At 42.2% G+C, this 19851-nt stretch overlaps 1 protein-coding gene across 1 annotated transcript in view; it reads right to left on the bottom strand.

Moving 5' to 3' along the window:
• LOC120918341 (sodium/hydrogen exchanger 9B2-like) overlaps positions 1-19851 on the bottom strand; it is a 55810-nt gene that overhangs the window by 6966 nt on the left and 28993 nt on the right. Inside the window, exons 7-9 of the mRNA XM_040329882.1 lie at positions 19277-19452; positions 11587-11693; positions 1372-1521 (exon numbers count right to left, since the gene is read on the bottom strand). Of these exons, the coding sequence (XP_040185816.1) occupies positions 1372-1521; positions 11587-11693; positions 19277-19452 (433 nt within the window). The remainder of the gene's footprint in view (positions 1-1371; positions 1522-11586; positions 11694-19276; positions 19453-19851) is intronic.

Here is a 19851-nt window from a genome sequence, read left to right as displayed (position 1 = left end):
AAATCATAACTAGTCTTGTGCGCACACACTTGTCAAAGTTTATACAGAGCTAGAACATTTGGTGAAAAATGATACTGACATGAACACATTGGGGCAGATTCACATACAATTGCATGGGCGCAGCGTATGTGAGATACGCTGCGCCGCTGTAACTTACTTTTGGAAGCTTTGAATCCAGAAAGAATTTGCGCCGCAAGTAACGGCGGCGTAGTGTATCTCTCGCGGCGTAACGGTGCCTAATTCAAATCGGCGAGTAGGGGGCGTGTTTCATTTAAATGAAGCGCGTCCCCGCGCCGAACGAACTGCGCATGCGCCGTCCCTAAATTTCCCGCCGCGCATTGCGCTAAATGACGTCGCAAGGACGTTATTGTTTTGACGTGGACGTAAATCACGTCCAGCCCCATTCACGGACGACTTACGCAAACAAAAAAAAATATTTTCAAATTCGACGCGGGAACGACGGCCATACTTAACATTGCGTACGCCACCAAATAGCAGCTTTAACTATACGCCAAAAAAAGCCGAACGGAAACGACGTAAAAGATTGCGACGGCCGCTCGTACGTTCGTGGATCGATGAAAATAGTTAATTTGCATACTCGACGCGGAATACGACGAGAACGCCACCCAGCGGACGCCGAAGAATTGCATCTAAGATCCGAAGGTCTACGAAGACGTACGCCTGTCGGATCTAACCCAGATGCCGTCGTATCTTGTTTTGAGGATTCAAAACAAAGATACGAGGCGGGAAATTTGAAAGTACGCCGGCGTACTCTTTGTGGATCTGGCCCATTATATCTACTACTTATTGATACATCTGTAAATCTAAATCATTTAAAGTGGTTATATACCCCACTTTTTGACTTTTACCTACAGGTAAGCCTATAATAAGGCATACCTGTAGGTATAAAGAATATCTCATAAACCTGTACGGTTTAGGAGATATTCCCCCCGCAATGCGCTGCTGATTGCAGCGGCACATGCGCAGCGGGGATCCTCGGCTAAAGGACCAGCAGCTGCTGGACCTTGCTGAATTGAAGTCTCCCGCGCGCATGCACGGGAGTGACGTCATCGCCGCTCCAGCCAATCACAGCGCTGGATCGGCGATACCCGGAAAACACGCCGGAGCAAGATGACATCTCGCTCGGCGTGGACCAGGTAAGTTCTCTTCACCTCGTTTTAAGGTAAGTATTTCATAATGAGCTAGTATGCGGTGCATACTAGCTCATTATGGCTTTTCCTTTACAGGTGTAAAAAAAATTAAAGGGTATACAACCGCTTTAAGTATTGTTTGTATGGCCTCTCCTTGTTTTTTTCCAAAAGGGTCATAGGTTTTCTAGTGATCTGACATAATGTTCTGTTCTAATAATACCTTTTCCCCAGACCATCTCATGCCTGCTAGAAAAGCCATCACTAGTGTACACAGTCCTCCTGACCCAGGAAAACCGAAGGACAGGCTTGCGAACACTGCAAATATGGAAAGAGCCAGGATGAGGTAGGATCTCTTCCATTTCAGATTCTCCTGTAGGGAAAAAAAACACATCCAGTTGAACGTAATGAAATGTATAGCTTTTTGCAAATATTTGTCTTGGGTAGACTCTACAGGTTATTACTTACTGGAAATTTGATCCCATAACCATTTTGTCTGTTCTACACGTAGGATCCCCATGAAAATTCTGTCTACCCTCTATCCATGTTGTTACCAATAATTTTTTATCATAATTTAAACTTCAAATATAAAAAAAAGTTTCATGGTATTTTGAAAAGGGATACATTAAGGCTCACCTCTCTCGCACTTACTAGACTAACCCTGTGCCATTAAGCTACAAACATTTTGTAAAAATCGCAGCTATAAAGTAGTAAGAGCTAATTAATATACCTCACAACTCAATCTTGACCTTGTGTTCCTTAATGTTGGACGTGTTGAACAGCAGGAATTGTGCCAGACATGTGCAGAGAGATCCTTGCTTCAAAACAGAAAGTGGGGGTCCTTTGCAACATACTAGCAAGGAACAGGCATTATTTCTACTCTGGTTGTGACTGCTTTCTAAAGAAAACAAATTGCTTTTTACACACCTGCTTTGATTTACCTGAAATGTATTTAGCCAATTCTAAATTAAAATTAATTTGAGCTATGTATATGGGTGAACAAAAAAAAAAACAGGCTTAAAAAATGATAAAAAGGTATTGAAGCTACATGGAAAGCAGCGACTCAGATGTGTGATATCACAAAAACTGCATAGTATGGAACAGAGTCACGCTTAAATAACATATACAGCATTAAACATCTAAGGCCTTGTACACAAGGGCAAACATGTACGATGAAAACGGTCCGCCGGACCGTTTTCAGCGTACATGTCTGCCCGGGGATTTCTGTATGATGGCTGTACTCACCATCATACAGAAATCCGCGCGTACTCGATACGCGGCGACGAGGTCGTGCCGTCGCCGCGACGACGTGCGCGGCCCTGCCAGTTCAATGCTTCCACGCATGCGTCGAAGTCATTCGACGCATGCGAGGGATGGCGGCCACGGACCTGTTTCAGCAGACATGTTCGGTCGTCTGTACGGGGCCTAATAGTGAACAGTCCTCCTTATTGGAAAAAGTGATGTGAACAGCAGCATGAGAAGTAGACAGCAATGCCAAAATCTTGGAATTGGTAGTCCATGTGTAGACTTTTAGACACCGAAATGGACACCATATGAGACCACCACCGATGATAAGAAATGCCTGCTTACCAGATGTACTGGAGCTTTAGAAAGACCAGTAGTGCTTGTGGCCGATTACCCCGCCTGGGCCTTTGGATTGCAATCCGACCAAAGATCAGTAGTCCTGTAGGTGATCTCTCTCTCTCCCTATGTTAGGAACGTCCCACTCGCAAATAAAAAAAAAGAGACTCCACATTGTGTGAATCCAACGATTTATTGGTTAAAAAGCACCCCTAACACACAAAGGAATGGTAAAACACCGGGCGGTAAAAATTATGATGTTTTTACTGGCCAGTGTTTTACCATTCCTCCATGTGCGAGAGGTGCTTTTTACCCAATAAATAGTTGGATTTACGCGATGTGGAGTCTCTTTTCGAGTGTGAAGTTCTTAACATTGGGAGAGAGAGAGAGAGAGAGAGAGAGAGAGAGAGAGATCGCCTGCAGGATCATTGGTCGGATTGCAAACCAAAGATCCTAGCTAAAGGTCCAGTAAATCTGGTAAGCAGACATTTCTGATCATCGGTGGTGGTCTCATATGGTGTATATTACACAGGGGATTGAAAGGGACTATATTGTTTCTGAAAGTCTACACATGGACTACTAATTCCAATATTTTGGCACTGCTGTCTACTTATCACCCTGCTCTTTACATCAAATTTTCCAATAAGGAGGACTGTTCATTTGAGCTATGGTAGACAAAAAAATGCTGGAACATTAAAAGAAAAAAAAAAAAATTATAATACAATATATATATTACATAAACACACACTGAGGAATCAAAATGTGAAAAATCTGGCAGCAGCAAAATTCAGAATCTTCACATATATTTATTTTTTGATATACAGTTTATAGTTGATTTTATTTCACAGAGCTGTCAATTAAAAAAAACATTTGTCACACATGGCATAGGCATACTTACATTTACACATCAGTACACATTCTTCTACTTATCTCGGAGTAGGGATACCACATGTGTAAATATTTTTCACTGCCCAGATGCAGAGAGTGGCCCAAAATCCAATGAGCACCTTCAGGCTTTCACAGGGCATAAATGTTGGATCCAATTTCCTGACTACCTATCACTTTTGAGGTCCTGAAGTGCCCGGAAATTTTGCAAAGTGGACCCTCCAACATATTTACTTAGAGGCACAGCGAGTCTTTTGATGATCACATTTTTGCCACACGTTTTTGAAAAATAAGTAAAAAAATCTATTTATTTTACACACAGCTGTCAATTAAATAATAAGGTATAACTCACACACAGCATGGGCATACTTAGAAATACACCTAAAAACACACTCTGCTATTCCTCCTACGTATGGGGATACCACATACGTGAAACATTTTTGCAGCCTAGCTACATAGCAAAGCCCAAAATCCAAGGAGAACCTTCAGGCCCCATTCACACCTGAGCATAACGTTTTCAGGCAGAAAGTCGCGCGAATTTACCGCAATTTTTTCCACGTTTTTTCCACGATTTTGTACAGGTCAAAAGGTCACCAATGTAAAAAGCAGAAAAACGCACAAATCTGCCTAAAAAAAGTCCCAGAACTTGTTTGAGCTTCAGGCGTTTTGGAGCTTCTGGCTTCAGGCGTTTTGGAGTGGAGATGTGAACCATCTTCATAGAGAATAATAGATGTTTTCCCCTCCAGCATTTTGTAGCTTCAGGCTACAAAATGCTCAGGTGTGAATGGGGTCTTAGACATCAGAGTTCTCTGATGGCAGCCTTCAGGGCTGTCTGTTCATTTGGATGAGCTGCCCTACACGCAACAAACCTGCCATCTTGCGGTGTGTATTTGCTGGCTGCAGTTGGGATAACAATAACAATTAATGGCGCTACAAGCATGTAATGTGCAGACGGGAACCGAGTCTTAATCTTGAGTTCCAGTGTGTTTAATTGATATCTTGGTTCCACACATGCTTTTTAGCAGCTGTAGTCTACATTGTTTTTTGAACAGATGGGGCTTTCATTAGATTTTTATTTGCAAAAAATAAATAAACAATTAGATTTTTTTTCTTTACATTTTTGTATACTTTTTCTCAATGCAACATGTACGTAATGTGTGCACCACCATATATTTGAAAAAAATAATTGAAATCAACAAAGTCTAATAAATAAAGTAATATAACACATTAGTGCAACCTATATGTCATGTAGCAGAATTGTAAAGCTTTAGTCCCCCTTCAATGCTACATCGTGATGGATCACGTTTGCTTAAATTGTTAGTGTAACACCTATATTAGGAAAAAGTCAGAATGACGAGGACATAAATTAGCACAACGTTGACTTTTTCACAGATTTGTGACTGCAAGAAGAAAATTCAAACATTGCGTTTGAGTAAATGTCAAATGTCATCCTGATTTTCTTATTGCAATGTTGCGACCTGGGGATACATTTTGGGAAGGTATATTTTTAGGATAGATTATAAACACATACACACACTGTATACTTTTTTCTAATTTTCACAATCTCTTCTTCATGGGGGCTCTGGATCTGGTCAGTGGAGACCTGATTCAAAACCCCCATGCTGGACAGCAACCAATCACTTCAAAGACCGGGTTCATACATGTGCAACCACGGGTTCATGCCTGGGGTCCGATGCGTTCCTGTACACTGGTTCAGGTGCGTTTCAGGTCCAAATTTTAGCCTGAAATCGCACCTGAACCAGACCCAAAGATGCACCAGACCCTTCTTTCAATCCGGACCGTGGCCACCCCCAGGCACGTGTGAACCGGCTCCATTGAGTGCCGGTCACACTTGCCTGTCATGCGAATCAGATGCGGTGAAACGCGCGTCCAATTCGCATATGTGTGAACCCAGCCTTATAATGATGTATTGCCAGCTGTTCTGAGCTAGGTGATCTACTGTTCGCAGGGATAGGGTGGACAGAGCCGTAGCAGCTCTGCACAGCCTCCATATGGACAGAAGTGCCATGACATCACTTCATTCCCGATGTAAATACAATACAGAAGCATTGTGTTTACACTCTCTTCTGAAGCATGGAGCAATTAGTAGAGGGGTCAGAACGCTTGGAGTTGACAGTTTAGTCTCCTTGGCTGTACTGGACCCTGACTTTCACTGACAGCTGGCAGTTACAGAAGCCATCAGAACCTGCTGAATCTGGGTTCTGTTGGACAATCTAGTGATATGCACACTGGATGTGAATTGAGCATGGAAATCATTACTTATTTGCTTCTGTCCTGAACTGTTGGTTTATAGTGCAGATAGTCCAAAATTGTAGTCATTGACTACACATCACATACAGCTGTTTGAGGCTCATTGGCAATAATCAGTACAGTGTACAGAAATCATGGCTTCTATGGAGTTGCTTATGGACCGGCAAGAGGGTGCAATGGGAGTGCTACCTACATAGACCCTCAGGAATGACAAAGAACATCCAAATGTCTAAAAGTAGTCATAGCTCAGAGGTAAACGGTGTAAACTACGTCCAGACAGTAGAGGGAAATCTCCTTGGAAGGAGGAAAGCACAATATCCTGGCTAAGGTAGAATGAGGAAATCACCTTAGAAAGAAAAGAGACTTTAGGCTGCAAGACTACCCTTTCCCTGTGTAACACTAGGAAGGGTTCCTTACAGGATAAGGTTGCTAAAGTCAGTCATATATGGATCGAAATTTGGCCAGTTCAGCAAGTACCAGCCGAATTTCGATCCATGTGTGGGCTAGTTTGTTGTACACAAGTCGATCTAGCGATTGACTTGTGTACAACCAGACTGTCTGTTTTTTCCTGAACAATCAGTGCTGCGGGCTATGGCCGGCAACACTGATCATTGTATTCTGTTGGCAGGGAAGTCTCTCCACTGGCAGAATACAAAAGCTCAGCGGGAAGGATTCCCCATTCACATTTAGTATTTGGATGGGGGAATTGGGTAATTTATTTTTTGCTCGCTGGTTGAATGAAAAAAAAAGGAAGGAGGAATAACTTAACTCAAACAATTCCTGCAGAGATAACAGCCATAGGAAAGACAACCTTGTGAGTGAAGGAAGACAGCGGGATACCCCTGATAAGTTGAAACGGAGGTTTCTGATAAAACTCAAAAGAACTGGAAAAAAAATACAAGGTCCCAAGGAATCTCTAGAGACAGTATGGGGGAACAATGTGAGTGTCACCCTACACAAAGGCTTACACCAGGGGGTAAGCAGTTCAAAGGGAGGTTTCTCAAGAAACCTGGAAAAAGAATGGCAAGGTCCGAACCGTGTCCTTTGATGACATTTAAAGAGGATGGTAACCCTGTGCATGTTAATTGAGTTAGAAAATGTAAAGAAATACTAGTACCTTTCCAAAAGCATCCCTGGCTGGATGAAGTGGAGAGGTGGGGTGGTGCACCACGATGTCCACCCTATCAAATCAATGTACTATTTGCATTCATTGAGGAAAAATCCATAGCTATCTGTGAATGTTGCTCATGGTCATGGGACTTGGAAGACAGCAAGGATCACTTAGAAATTGTGGCTATTAGTGTTTTAACTTCCACAGGGACTGGCCAGGTATGTAGGGAATAAGATAATGGGGGGGGGGGGTCATGGTGTTTGATCATTACCAAACTTTAGATGGGTCCTGGTACAAGTGCTTTCTTGAGCAGAGGGACCTGCAGGATTTCAGTCCTTCAAGGTGTAATGTGTTTTCTTGGCGACTATGGTCCCAGCTGCTTTGAGATCATTGGCAAGAGGCTCCTGTGTAGTTCCTGGCTGATTCCTCACTGTTCTCATGATCATTGAAACTCCACAAGGTGAGATCTTGCATGGAGCCCCAGACCGAGGGAGATTGACAGTTATTTTGCATTTCTTCCATTAGCAAATAATCCCACCAACTGTTGTCACCCTCTCACCAAACTGCTTGGCGATGGTCTTGTAGTAGCCCATTCCAGCCTTGTGTAGGTCAACAATCTTGTTCCTGACATCCTTGGACAGCTCTTTAGTCTTGGCCATGGTGGAAAGATTGGAATCTGATTCATTGCTTTTGTGGACAGGTGTCTATTATACAGGTAACAAGCTGAGATTAGGAGCACTCTGTTTTAGAGAGAGCTTCTAATCTCAGCTCGTTACCTGTATAGAAGACACCTGGGAGCTAGAAATCTTATATACTTAAATACTTATTTCACATATTAAAATTAAAATCAATTTATAACTTGTTTGAAATGCATTTTTTTTGGATATTTTTGTTGTTATGCTGTCTTACTGTTAAAACAAACCTACCATTAAAATCATAGACCGATTATGGATGAAAGATGCAAAGGTCTGTCAGGAGTCCAGGAACTCATTGACCTTTTATACACATACACACACACTAAATTACAAGCAAACAGATCACAGATGAGGATGGTTACCTTTAAAGAGGAAGTAAACCCTGATGGGCGTTACTTCCTCTTTGTTTCCCTGCAAAGGTAAAGCATAATGGGCTACTATGCATCGCATAGTAGACCACTATGTGACACTTACCTGCAGGAGAAGCCCGCGATGTCCCCGTCTTCCTCACGAGTAGCAAGCGGCCATTCTTCACCCCACTTCCTTCCGGGGCTGCGAACTCCGGCTCTGTGAGTGGCCTGAGTCGCGTAGGAGCCTCTACTCATGGCATGACCCGAGTTAGAAAGGGCACAGCATGCCCTTTCTAACTCCGGCACATGCGCAGAAGACATTGCCGTATGGCGATTTGCAAATATCTCCTAGACCATGCAGGTCTGGGAGATATTTCAAGCACCTACAGGTAAGCCTTAATCTAAACTTACCTGTAGGTTAAAGTGGTTGTAAAGGGTTTACAACCACTTTAATAGCCAAACCCTTTTTTTTCAACTCATGTTCATGTTATCAGTCCGAAATCAACAGGGGTATATAAACTTTTGATCAGGGTCATTTGGGTAGTTTCTGTTGTGATTATGATTTAAAAAGAGTAAAACAGTCGATTCATAATAAATGGCTTCAGCCAAACACTAACCATGAGTGAAAGAAATGCTTTTGTGTTATCATTTATATTCTTAGAAAAATGGCCAAGAAATCATAAATTCTGCCAGGGTATGTAAATTTATGAGCACAACTGTATACAGGGTCCGTATTAGAAAGAGTCATAGAGTTGGTTGGACAACCAGTATTGGAGATGAAGGTGCTATAAAGAGTCGTGTTTTAGGTTCTAGAGGCAGATGTATCAGTCAATGATCTTAATCAGTGCTGGGGAAGGTGTAGATGGAGGATTCATCCAAACAAAGGTTGATCAGCTGCCCGATATAAAAGAGGAGCACTTAAAGACAAACTCGTGAGACTGTTCATAAAGACCAGGTTGAGTAACAGCTTAAAGGACTCCCAAATGGTTGTCCAGCCTGCTGGGGTGGGAGGGTCCCATGCCACATGGGTATCCTTCCCTTACAGCGTAGGGCATCTGAAATAGCCAGTAACATACACCATAGAGTCTCATGTACTCACTGCCCTGGGTTGTCACATCTTGTCCGACCTCCTCCTATGCCGATGTTGGCATGCACGCTGCTGCTACTTTCAAGTCAAGTAAGTTATTCGTTGCAAGCAGAGACTCCACTCCACACTCACCAGCAGTGTCGAACGCTGCAGCAACTCGTGCTTACATCACACCAGGGCCGGTACAAGGCAGGGGCGGAGAGGGCGAGTGCCCTGGGCGCTACCATTTTGTATAGGAGGGGGGAGCAGTTCTGACACACAGGCAGCCACAGTACACGTGTGTCTGTGTGTCATCATAGACTAGTCAGCGCGGGCAGTGGCACTGTACAAATTGTGTGCCTCCTGCATCTGGGACCGTCCGACCGTCACCTCCTGGCTCCCTTTTCTGTTTGTTTACTCCCCCTATGGAGGGGGTTGTAAAGCTTTAAAATAAAAAAAAGTTCAGAATCATGGTCTTTTTTCTAAGCAAAAAAAATAGTGATTCTCATTTTATCCAGAATTGTGCAGCTCTAACCAAGTCTGATGCTGAAGTCAGAACTGGTATTGCAGTCTGACTTGTTCGACTAGTTTAGGTCTGGCTAGTCTCAATTCTTGTCTGCCAGTATAGTCTGAGTTTTGGCACAATTGGCTGTAATGAGTTTTTGCCAGGTTAAAGCGGAACATCACTCTCCCAATCAACATTGGCTATTGTTAATCCTTATGCTGCTAGCGTTAGTAGATAGATAGGAAGGTAGATCATATTTTCTTGTTTTAAACTTTTTTTTTTTATATTTCTTCAGTTACTTTGTGGTTTCCTTGCCTAGGCAACTTATGTCATACATCCTAGGAAACTTCAGTAGGGGGGGTAGGTGTTCTCTCAACTAAGCACACCCTCCTGCCTGCGAGCCTGAGCTAAGGGCAGATGGACCCTAGGGAGTAAATGCTACACAAATCATCTGCCCTTACACAAGATGGCAGTGGACAGAAATGCCATGGTGTGTTTTTCAAAGTGACTTCTCAGTAACATAAAGTATGGAGACATGGATGGATGAATGGAGGAGTTTAAATGATTTAAATAGGGTTTTAAGTTTGTGGTGATTAGACACTGTGTAGTTCTGCTTTAAGTAGTATGTAGAACAAAGTACAGGGGTCGTTAGTATGTAGAGCAGTGTACATAGTAGGCAGTTTGTAGGGCAGTGTACAGGGGCAAGCAGTTTGTAGGGAGGATCCCCACTTCCATATGCAGAGTGGTGGTGACACGCTGCTGCCTGTTTTGGTGTGCTGATCCCTGCCAGCCTTTCTTTGTCATCCATCCTATGAGATGTCACATAGAAGCACCTGGAATGCACGGGTGTATGGCCGGTGGGATCAGTACAGGGGTACATAGCTACTGTATGTCGCTTCCCTACACCACCGCATTTCGGGAAGAAGCACTACAGACATAGGGTCAGCATGTAAAGGACACAATCTACCCATTACCTGCCCATGATTGACAGGTAGATCATGATCGACTGTGCTGACCCCCAACATATTTTTCTCAAAAAGAAGTATGATTGGCAAGATAACTGTGTGAAATCAATCAGTGCAATCAAATCCTAAATAACAATTAATGTGACAGCGAATAAAAAATAGTAGCTGCTATCACTCAAAGTATTTTTACTCCACCTATAAAAAAAATGGAAATAAACAGTGCTGCGCTACAAAAAAATACAATGTGCATAGACAATACAATGAAGACATGAACTAAATATTCCAGTCCATGAAAAAGGATGAGTAAAACAGGTGACAGAACACAATCTACCATTCGTGTAGGATGAACCATATATATAGGGGGCGGAGCCCACGTGCTGACATCACACCACGGCTATCCAATTTGATTTGTATCTATGTCTGTACATCTAGCATGGCTTATAGTGCCTTACTTGTGAGTATATTTGATTAATCTTTTATGGGAATAAATTGGTTTAAAATGGAGAGCACTAAATCTCGCCATTCTGTTTTATACATATGCTGATCGGTACACACTTGGAGAGCTTGTCAACCACTTAGAGGAAGTGTATTAAATTGAGTACTTCCTGTGTCAGCTTTACGCCAGTCTCTTGTGATATGCCCAGAGGGGTAGGGGTCAAATTGTAAGGTGAGCAGCCTAATACACAGGTGGAGGAGAGCACGAGCACAGTTTTTTGGGATCATCTTACATGAATGGTGGATTGTTTTCTGTCACCTGTTTTACTCATTCTTTTTCATGGACTGGAATATTTAGTTGATGTCTTCATTGTATTGTTTATGCACATTGTATTTCTACTAGCGCAGCACTGTTTATTTATGCATGATTGGCAAGATGTTTGCAGTGCATGTAGTTTTCCTTAAGCAAGTTTGTCAACAAAATTTGCACTATAAGCTCTGTGAAGAGCCAGAAATGCAAAATGGCCAGTTTATATACATAATAAAGTGTCTACATACTTCACAGGATTGTTACCTGGTCTTTGCTTGGAAAATAATGAAGAAAAAACCCCAGCAGTAGTCCAGCTGCAATTCCAATCGCAACTTCTAAAACTCCTCGGATGATGGTGTTAAGGGTAGAGCCTACAAAAAAAAAAAAAAAACTGTTTAATACATTTATTTCTCATTAGTCCGCTTTAAAATAAGGTAACCACTTTTCTTTGGGCAAAATTCATAAATATAAAATTGTTACACAATGCTTTCTGTAATTTATTGTTTGTAAACTAGATCTTTCAGTTCAGCCAGCTAGCATTTTCTAGTGCTTGGTGCACAGTTTGGGCCGGATTCAGAAAGACTTACGCCGACGTATCTACTGATACGCCGCGTAAGTGCACGGATGCGCCGTAGTATCTCTGCGCCTGATTCTGCAAGTAAGATACGCCTGAAATTTGGCTTCCTCCGACCGATGTAAGTTTCCTACGCCGTCGTATCTTGGGCGCATTTTTACGCTGGCCGCAAGGGGCGCTTCCATTGATTTACGCGTCGAATATGTAAATGACCTAGATACGCCGATTCACGAACGTACTTGCGCCCATCGCTGTAATCTACACCATTTACGTAAGGCATAGTCCAACGTAAAATTATTCCACATATAAGGAGGCGCATCCCATGCAAAGGTATGGACGTCGGAACAGCCGTCGTATTTTACGTCGTTTACGTAGGACTACGTGAATAGGGCTGGGCGTAGGTTACGTTCAGTGATTCAACGTATCTTAGGCGTTATGTCCGACGTGATTCTGAGCATGCGCACTGGGAAGCGCCCACGGGACGGCGCATGCGCAGTTCGTTCGGCCATTCATTTGCATGGGGTCACAGTTCATTTAAATGGATCACGCCCACTTCCTTCCTACTTTAAATTAGGCGGGCTTACGCCGGCCAATTTACGTTACGCCGGCGCAACGTTGGGAGCGAGTGCTTTGTGAATACTGTTCTTGCCTCACTGATTTACGTCGGCGTAGCACATATGAGATGCGCTACGCCGGTATAAAGATGCGCCGCTCTACGTGAATCCGGGCCTATGTGTACAAAAAAAACTTTCACCAGAAATGTCCTGCTTAAGTGACTGTCTCACTCCTGTTTCCAGCAGTTCTTTATACAGGACTGTAATATATTATACTATACATGACACACTCCCTTGTCATAGGCAGGTAGCTTGATACAACCTGCGCTTGCTGTCACTTAGCCCCCTTTCACACTGAGGTGCTTTGCAGGCGCTGTAACGCTAAAAATAATGCCTGCAAAGTGCCCTGAAACAGCCGCTGCCTGGGGCTTTCACACTGGAGTGGTGGGCTAGCAGAACGCCAAAAAAAGTCGGTGTGTATACTGCTCCTGCCCATTGAGCAGTATGCACTCTCTCTCTGGAGAAGAGACGCTTGAGTGGGGATATGATTTCAATGAACAAATACCGTACTGTTGACCCCACAGAGATAAAAAACTTTTCAGCGTATGGGAATTTAATTAGAACATGTGGCCATTAACAATAATATCAATTTAAAAAAACTAATAGATAGGCGCCTGAATGACCACAACATTCAGGGATATACAATGTAATACTGACATAAAATCACACACATAGGTTGGACTTGATGGACTTTTTTCAACCTCACCTACTATGTAACTATGTAACACACACACACACACACACACACAAACGTTTCAGGCTGGATTCACATCCAATTTTTGCCTGGATTTGGACCTGAAACTAAGCCAAAGACACACAGGACCCTTGTGCAATTCGCTCTGCAGCTGCAACGGAGATGTGTGAACCGGCTCCATTGAGAGCCGGTCACAATCTCCTGTCATGCGAATTGGAACCCAGCCTTAGGCAGGTGTTAAAAAATGCTGTCAATTTACATAGTTACATAGTTAGTCAGGTTAAAAAAAAAAAAAAAACACGTGTCCATCTAGTTCAACCTAGAATTTTTGGGACTTGGCTGATCACAGATCAGAGTAAACTGATCACATAAAAAAAGAGAAGGGAACTCTGCCCTTAACCTAATATAAAGTGAAGATAAATTTAATGAAAATATAAAAATATTTGTGAAATAAGTGAAAAAATATATTATTCAAAAGGTGGTGCTGCTGCTCGTGAAAGCCTAAATACTTAAAGCCCAAAGAAACATACAAACAAAAACAAGCGCGCAACCAAACCAAATATTTAGGTGAAATTAGCTCAAAATACTAGTGCATATAAAATATATAAAAAATTGTTATATGACAGTGAAAAAGTAGTTATCAAAGTAACTATATATGTAAATACACACAAAAAAAAGGGGTACATATAAAACAAAAGGTTACCAAAGTAACTAAGTGTTAGATAACCAATGTGAAAAAAGAATAATAAAATAAAGTCCCAAACAAAAAATGAGGAAATGATTAGCAGTAGGACACTTCTAGGGATTAATCCAATGATCGCTGTAATATTCGATAGATTAATCCAATGATCGCTGTAATATTCGATAGATTATCTATTAGAAGCCTGGATCTTATTTTCAGCCAAAAGATGTGATATTACTGCCTCTTACAGAACTAGAAGGACCTTGGGTTAAGGAGATCAGTAGAGCGTGTGCATCAGCCTGCCGGCTCTGGTAACGGACCACTCAAATCAGAGAGGGATGCTTCCATCTTGCAGGACGAGGAACAAACACCTTCAGCTGTTTCCTCAGACCGGATCACACAGGAGGTAACAGGCAGACTCCACTTGGCTTTGCCAGACATTAGATCTTTTCCCTGAGGAACCTGTATGAGATCGATGCATCAAACAGAGAAAATTATTTATTTTTATTTATGTTTTTTTTTCAATCAATCTCTTGGGGAGCTCAGGCTGATTTTCTTTGCTGCCATCTGAAAATCCTTGACTAGTAGAAAAGGATCCAGTCTGTCATCCGTGGTTTAGCCTAGGTTCACACTGCTGCGAATTCAAAATCGCGGTAAAATGCGCGATTTTACCGCGATTTCGCGGCTGCGATTTTGCCGCGATTTCGGCCGCAATTTAAAGTAAATCGCGGCCCGAAATCGCAAAAAGTAGTACAGGAACTACTTTTTGAAATCGCAGATGCGGCGTCGCACTGATTAGGACAGTGCCATTGCCGCCGATTTGAGATGCGATTTGACATGTCAAATCGCATCTCAAATCGTTCCAAATCGTACCCAGTGTGAACCAGGGCTGACACATCTTCACTCTGCTCTGGAGGAGCGCTTTGCTGTGTGCTGGGCGGGAACCAAAGATCGATGCTGCAGAGTGAGGTCACAGCAAAGCGCTCCTCCAGAGCAGAGTGAAGATGTGTAAATCAGGGATGACAGACTCGATCCTCTTCTACTAGTCAAGGATTTTCAGATGGCAGCAAAAAAAATCAGCCTGAGCTCCCCAAGAGATTGATTGAAAAAAAAACATAAATAAAAATAAAAAAAAAATTTTCTCTGTTTGATGCATCGATCTCATACAGGTTCCAACATACTGTTTTTTGCTACAGCCAAATATTTTAAGTTTTGACTTATCAGTCCAGAGCACCTTCTGCCATTTTTATGTTTTCCTATGTAGTTAATTTGCTTAGCCTTGTTTCTATGTCCTATGCAAAAAAACTGTGTGCAAGTGTACACACCAAATAATAATTTGATGTGGATTTCTCTTTTGTTCATTTACTTTCCATTGTGTTAATTGATAAAAATAAACTAACACTACTATTTCTGAAAGCATTACTAATTTACAGCATTCTTGCACATCTGCCCACTTCATAGTACAGTAAAACCTTGGTTTGAGAGTAACTTGGTTTGAGAGCGTTTTGCAAGACAAGCAAAATGTTTTAATACATTTTGCCTTGATATACAAGCGATGTCTTGATATAAGTGTAGCGTCATGTCACAACCGAGTATGAAAAAGAAGAGAGGAGCCTCTAAGTGTAGCAATATGGTTACATTTAATGAAGGTACAACATTTAGCAACTTATTGCTACACTTAGAGGCGCCTCTCTTCTCTTTTATACCCTGTAAAAAAAATGCTTTAATATACAAACAAATACACACTGATAGATAGATCTATCTATATAAAATGAAAGGGCGTAAAGAGTGAATAGCGCCTCTGGCAAGAAGGATCTGCAGCACAAAAGAGCGCTGTTTAGTGTTTCGGTTTAGGAAAACCCAACTATGAGAAGCATATGAAGGAAGCTTCTTCTAATGTGTCAGGAAAGGGTTCACCCATTGGTGGCGCTGTCGGTCTCGTGGATCGCAGTACCGGTGTCCACCAGCGGGTGTCTAACACTCAGGATCTGTAGTGGAGGGATTCAACCGCTGGTGGCACTGCTAGATTCTTGGGCCATAGTACCGGTGTCCATCAGTGGATGTCTCCCGGCAGTCTGGGGCAGACAGCACCTCCTGCGATCAGGTGTCACTTGAGGCTAATTACAGGCATGCATATAAATACCCAGCAAGCACTCACATGCCTGCCTTGGTGTTGTCCTTGCGCCCTAACCTGCTAGCCTGTAATCTGAACCTGATCCTGTCCCTCCTGTGTTCCTGTTACCTTGCATCCCTGCTCTGTAGCCTGATCCATCCACCTTCCCCCTCTCCTGTCCTGCCCTTTGTTCATTTGCTGATCCTCCATGTATGACCCTGGCCTGGCTAACGTTTATGATTCTGGAACTACCCTTGTTTATCTGCTGATCCTCTGTGTATGACTCTAGCCTGGCTAACGTGTATGATTCTGGTACTTCCCTTTGGTTGTATATACAGTTGCCATAAAAAGTATGTGAACCCTTTTGTAATGATATGGATTTCTGCACAAATTGGTCATAAAATGTGATCTGATCTTCATCCAAGTCACAACAATAGACAATCACAGTCTGCTTAAACTAATAACACACAAATAATTAAATGTTACCATGTTTTTATTGAACACACCATGTAAACATTCACAGTGCAGGTGGAAAAAGTATGTGAACCCCTAGACTAATGACATCTCCAAGAGCTAATTGGAGTGACGTGTCAGCCAACTGCAGTCCAATCAATGAGATGAGATTGGAGGTGTTGGTCACAGCTGCCCTGCCCTATAAAAAAAAACAGTTCTGGGTTTGCTTTTCACAAGAAGCATTGCCTGATGTGAATGATGCCTCACACAAAAGAGCTCTCAGAAGACCTACGATTAAGAATTGTTGACTTGCATAAAGCTGGAAAGGGTTATAAAAGTATCTCCAAAAGCCTTGCTGTTCATCAGTCCACGGTAAGACAAATTGTCTATAAATGGAGAAAGTTCAGCACTGCTGTTACTCTCCCTAGGAGAGGCCGTCCTGTAAAGATGACTGCAAGAGCACAAAGCAGACTGCTCAATGAGGTGAAGAAGAATCCTAGAGTGTCAGCTAAAGACTTACAAAAGTCTCTGGCATATGCTAACATTCCTGTTAGCAAACCTACAATACGTAAAACACTAAACAAGAATGGATTTCATAGGAGGATACCACAGAGGAAGCCACTGCTGTCCAAAAAAAACATTGCTGCACGTTTACAGTTTGCACAAGAGCACCTGGATGTTCCACAGCAGTACTGGCAAAATATTCTGTGGACAGATGAAACCAAAGTTGAGTTGTTTGGAAGAAACACACAACACTATGTGTGGAGAAAAAGAGGCACAGCACACCAACATCAAAACCTCATCCCAACTGTGAAGTATGGTGGTGGGGGAATCATGGTTTGGGGCTGCTTTGCTGCGTCAGGGCCTTGATGGATTGCTATCATCGAAGGATACATGAATTCCCAAGTTTATCAAGACACTTTGCAGGAGAACTTAAGGCCATCTGTCCACCAGCTGAAGCTCAACAGAAGATGGGTGTTGCAATAGGACAACGACCCAAAGCATAGAAGTAAATCAACAACAGAATGGCTTAAACAGAAGAAAATACGCCTTCTGGAGTGGCCCAGTCAGAGTCCTGACCTCAACCCGATTGAGATGCTGTGGTATGACCTCAAGAAAGCGATTCACACCAGACATCCCAAGAATATTGTTGAACTGAAACAGTTCTGTAAAGAGCAATGGTCAAGAAGTACTCCTGACCGCTGTGCACGTCTGATCTGCAACTACAGGAAACGTTTGGTTGAAGTTATTGCTGCCAAAGGAGGTTCAACCAGTTATTAAATCCAAGGGTTCACATACTTTTTCCACCTGCACTGTGAATGTTTACATGGTGTGTTCAATAAAAACATGGCAACATTTAATTCTTTGTGTGTTATTAGTTTAAGCAGACTGTGATTGTGTATTGTTGTGACTTAGATGAAGATCAGATCACATTTTATGACCAATTTGTGCAGAAATCCATATCATTCCAATACTTTTTATGGCAACTGTATTATCTGTTGTCTGTGAGTTTCTGTTGAGTTGGTTGTGCACAGTTTGTATTTTTGGGGTGTTTTACTTATCACTTATCTTCAATAAACGTTATTATTATTCACCTTATATACATTTTAGTGTCCTCTGTCGCAGTTCAGACGATTCTGCTCTCATCTGGTTCATGGCATAATGAAATCACTATTTACCTGGCTTTATGCTGATCCAATAGAGTGCATTGAGTGCAGATAGGATTTTTGACTTCTGAATGGCAATACTCATACTGGGACAGTGACTGACAAACTATTGAAACTTGACAGTGCCATATGAAAACTTTTTTAGGTCAGCAGTGGCTGTCCAGATTTACTCTAAAAGCAAATTAGAACTGCTCTATTACAGTCTTGATTCAGTTTGAATAAAAGTGATGTTCAGCAGCTCATTACAACCAGTAATATTATTTAACAGTTTTATCCCCGGGTCACACCGCCAAGACTTGACAGTTCAAAGTCGCGTGACAAGTTGTGCCCCATTAACTGCAATGAAACCGCTCTGATTGGAGCAACTCAAATCGCTCCGACTTAGAAAAAGGTTCCTGCACTACTTTTGGTGTGACTTCAGTACGACTTGCATTGACTTCTGTTGAAGTCGTATGCAAGCTGTGATAAAGTCGAGAAGGGATGTCGGATTCAAAGTCGCGCAGAAGTCACGGCAGTGTGAACCAAGGCTAAATGTAGAACTCCCCAAGTGTGTAACACAGTGAATAGGCAGCCTTGAAGTTCATCCACAGGTCAGAATGTTTCAGTAGGCAGAATCAAGAGCCTCAAATGATTAAGCTTGAAAGAACATTTTTATTGAGAGGGGGCGATTCCTACAATGCATTGCAAACCATTGGATACATGTGGAAAAAAAGAAAAATTCAGGTAGACTGGTCATGGCTACTTTGAACTGATTGTTTAAATAAAAAGTAACTTGATAAAACAGCTGCTACTATGTCTGTCAATATGCCCCATCATAGCAGGAAGCTGCTATTTGCCCATCCCCCAGTGATGCCAGTTCTTATTTTGCATCATGTCACCATTTCCAGGAGCTCTGTAATGTCCCATCTCCAGAATTGGATGGAAAAATCTGTCTGCGACAAGTGGCAGCCATTGTGAATGATTATTTTCAGCATTTTGAGGGCAACCATATTTGCGCTGATCATTTTTTATTTTTTTTGCCAAAAGCAGTAGATTTTTATGCACAGAACTGAAAGTCACAGAATAAATAGTGCAGAATGAAGCAGAGGCAGACAAGTTGTATAAGCACAATGATTCTTCATTCAATAGAGGCAGGAAAAATACATAAAATAAATTACCTGATGAAAATGCCATTCCAAAACATGTATTAAAGCCAGTTATAGCCAGAATGTCATCAAAGCTTCCAGCAGCCATCAACAGTGTTGGAATACCCTTCTCTACTCCATAGCCTTCTTTTTGAAGAAGCAGCATAGAGGGAACTACAACAGCAGGAGACACAGCACCGAGAACAAAGCTAATCAGAGAAAACATCAGAAAAGTTATGTTCAGTCAGGAATTCCTGGACGTTCCTAAACAATATTGGAAAATACAGTTACAATGTAAAGTGCATGTAAACCCTTACTGACGGACATTTCGTTTTCTAAATCTAAAGCATTGTGTGTCGTAAACATGCACTTCATAAACTGCGGCTAGTCATTCCTCAGAAAGGATTTCCTAATGGTGACAACAGTGGATCTTGTCTGTGCAATGTGCATTAGCATGGCCACTTCCAGTCTCCATCAGGAGAGCCCGTGATGGTGAGAACACAGAAGCATAACTGGAAGGCAAGCCTTGCCACCCTATAACAAAGTGCTGGAATAAAAACCTTCATGACAGGATCACCAGACGTTCTTTTAATGAAAACCACAGATTT

Source organism: Rana temporaria, chromosome 1 (genome assembly GCF_905171775.1).
Source record: "Rana temporaria chromosome 1, aRanTem1.1, whole genome shotgun sequence".
Lineage (NCBI taxonomy): Eukaryota > Metazoa > Chordata > Amphibia > Anura > Ranidae > Rana > Rana temporaria.
Note: the sequence above shows the minus strand (reverse complement) of the source record. Positions and strands in the feature narration are given on the sequence as shown.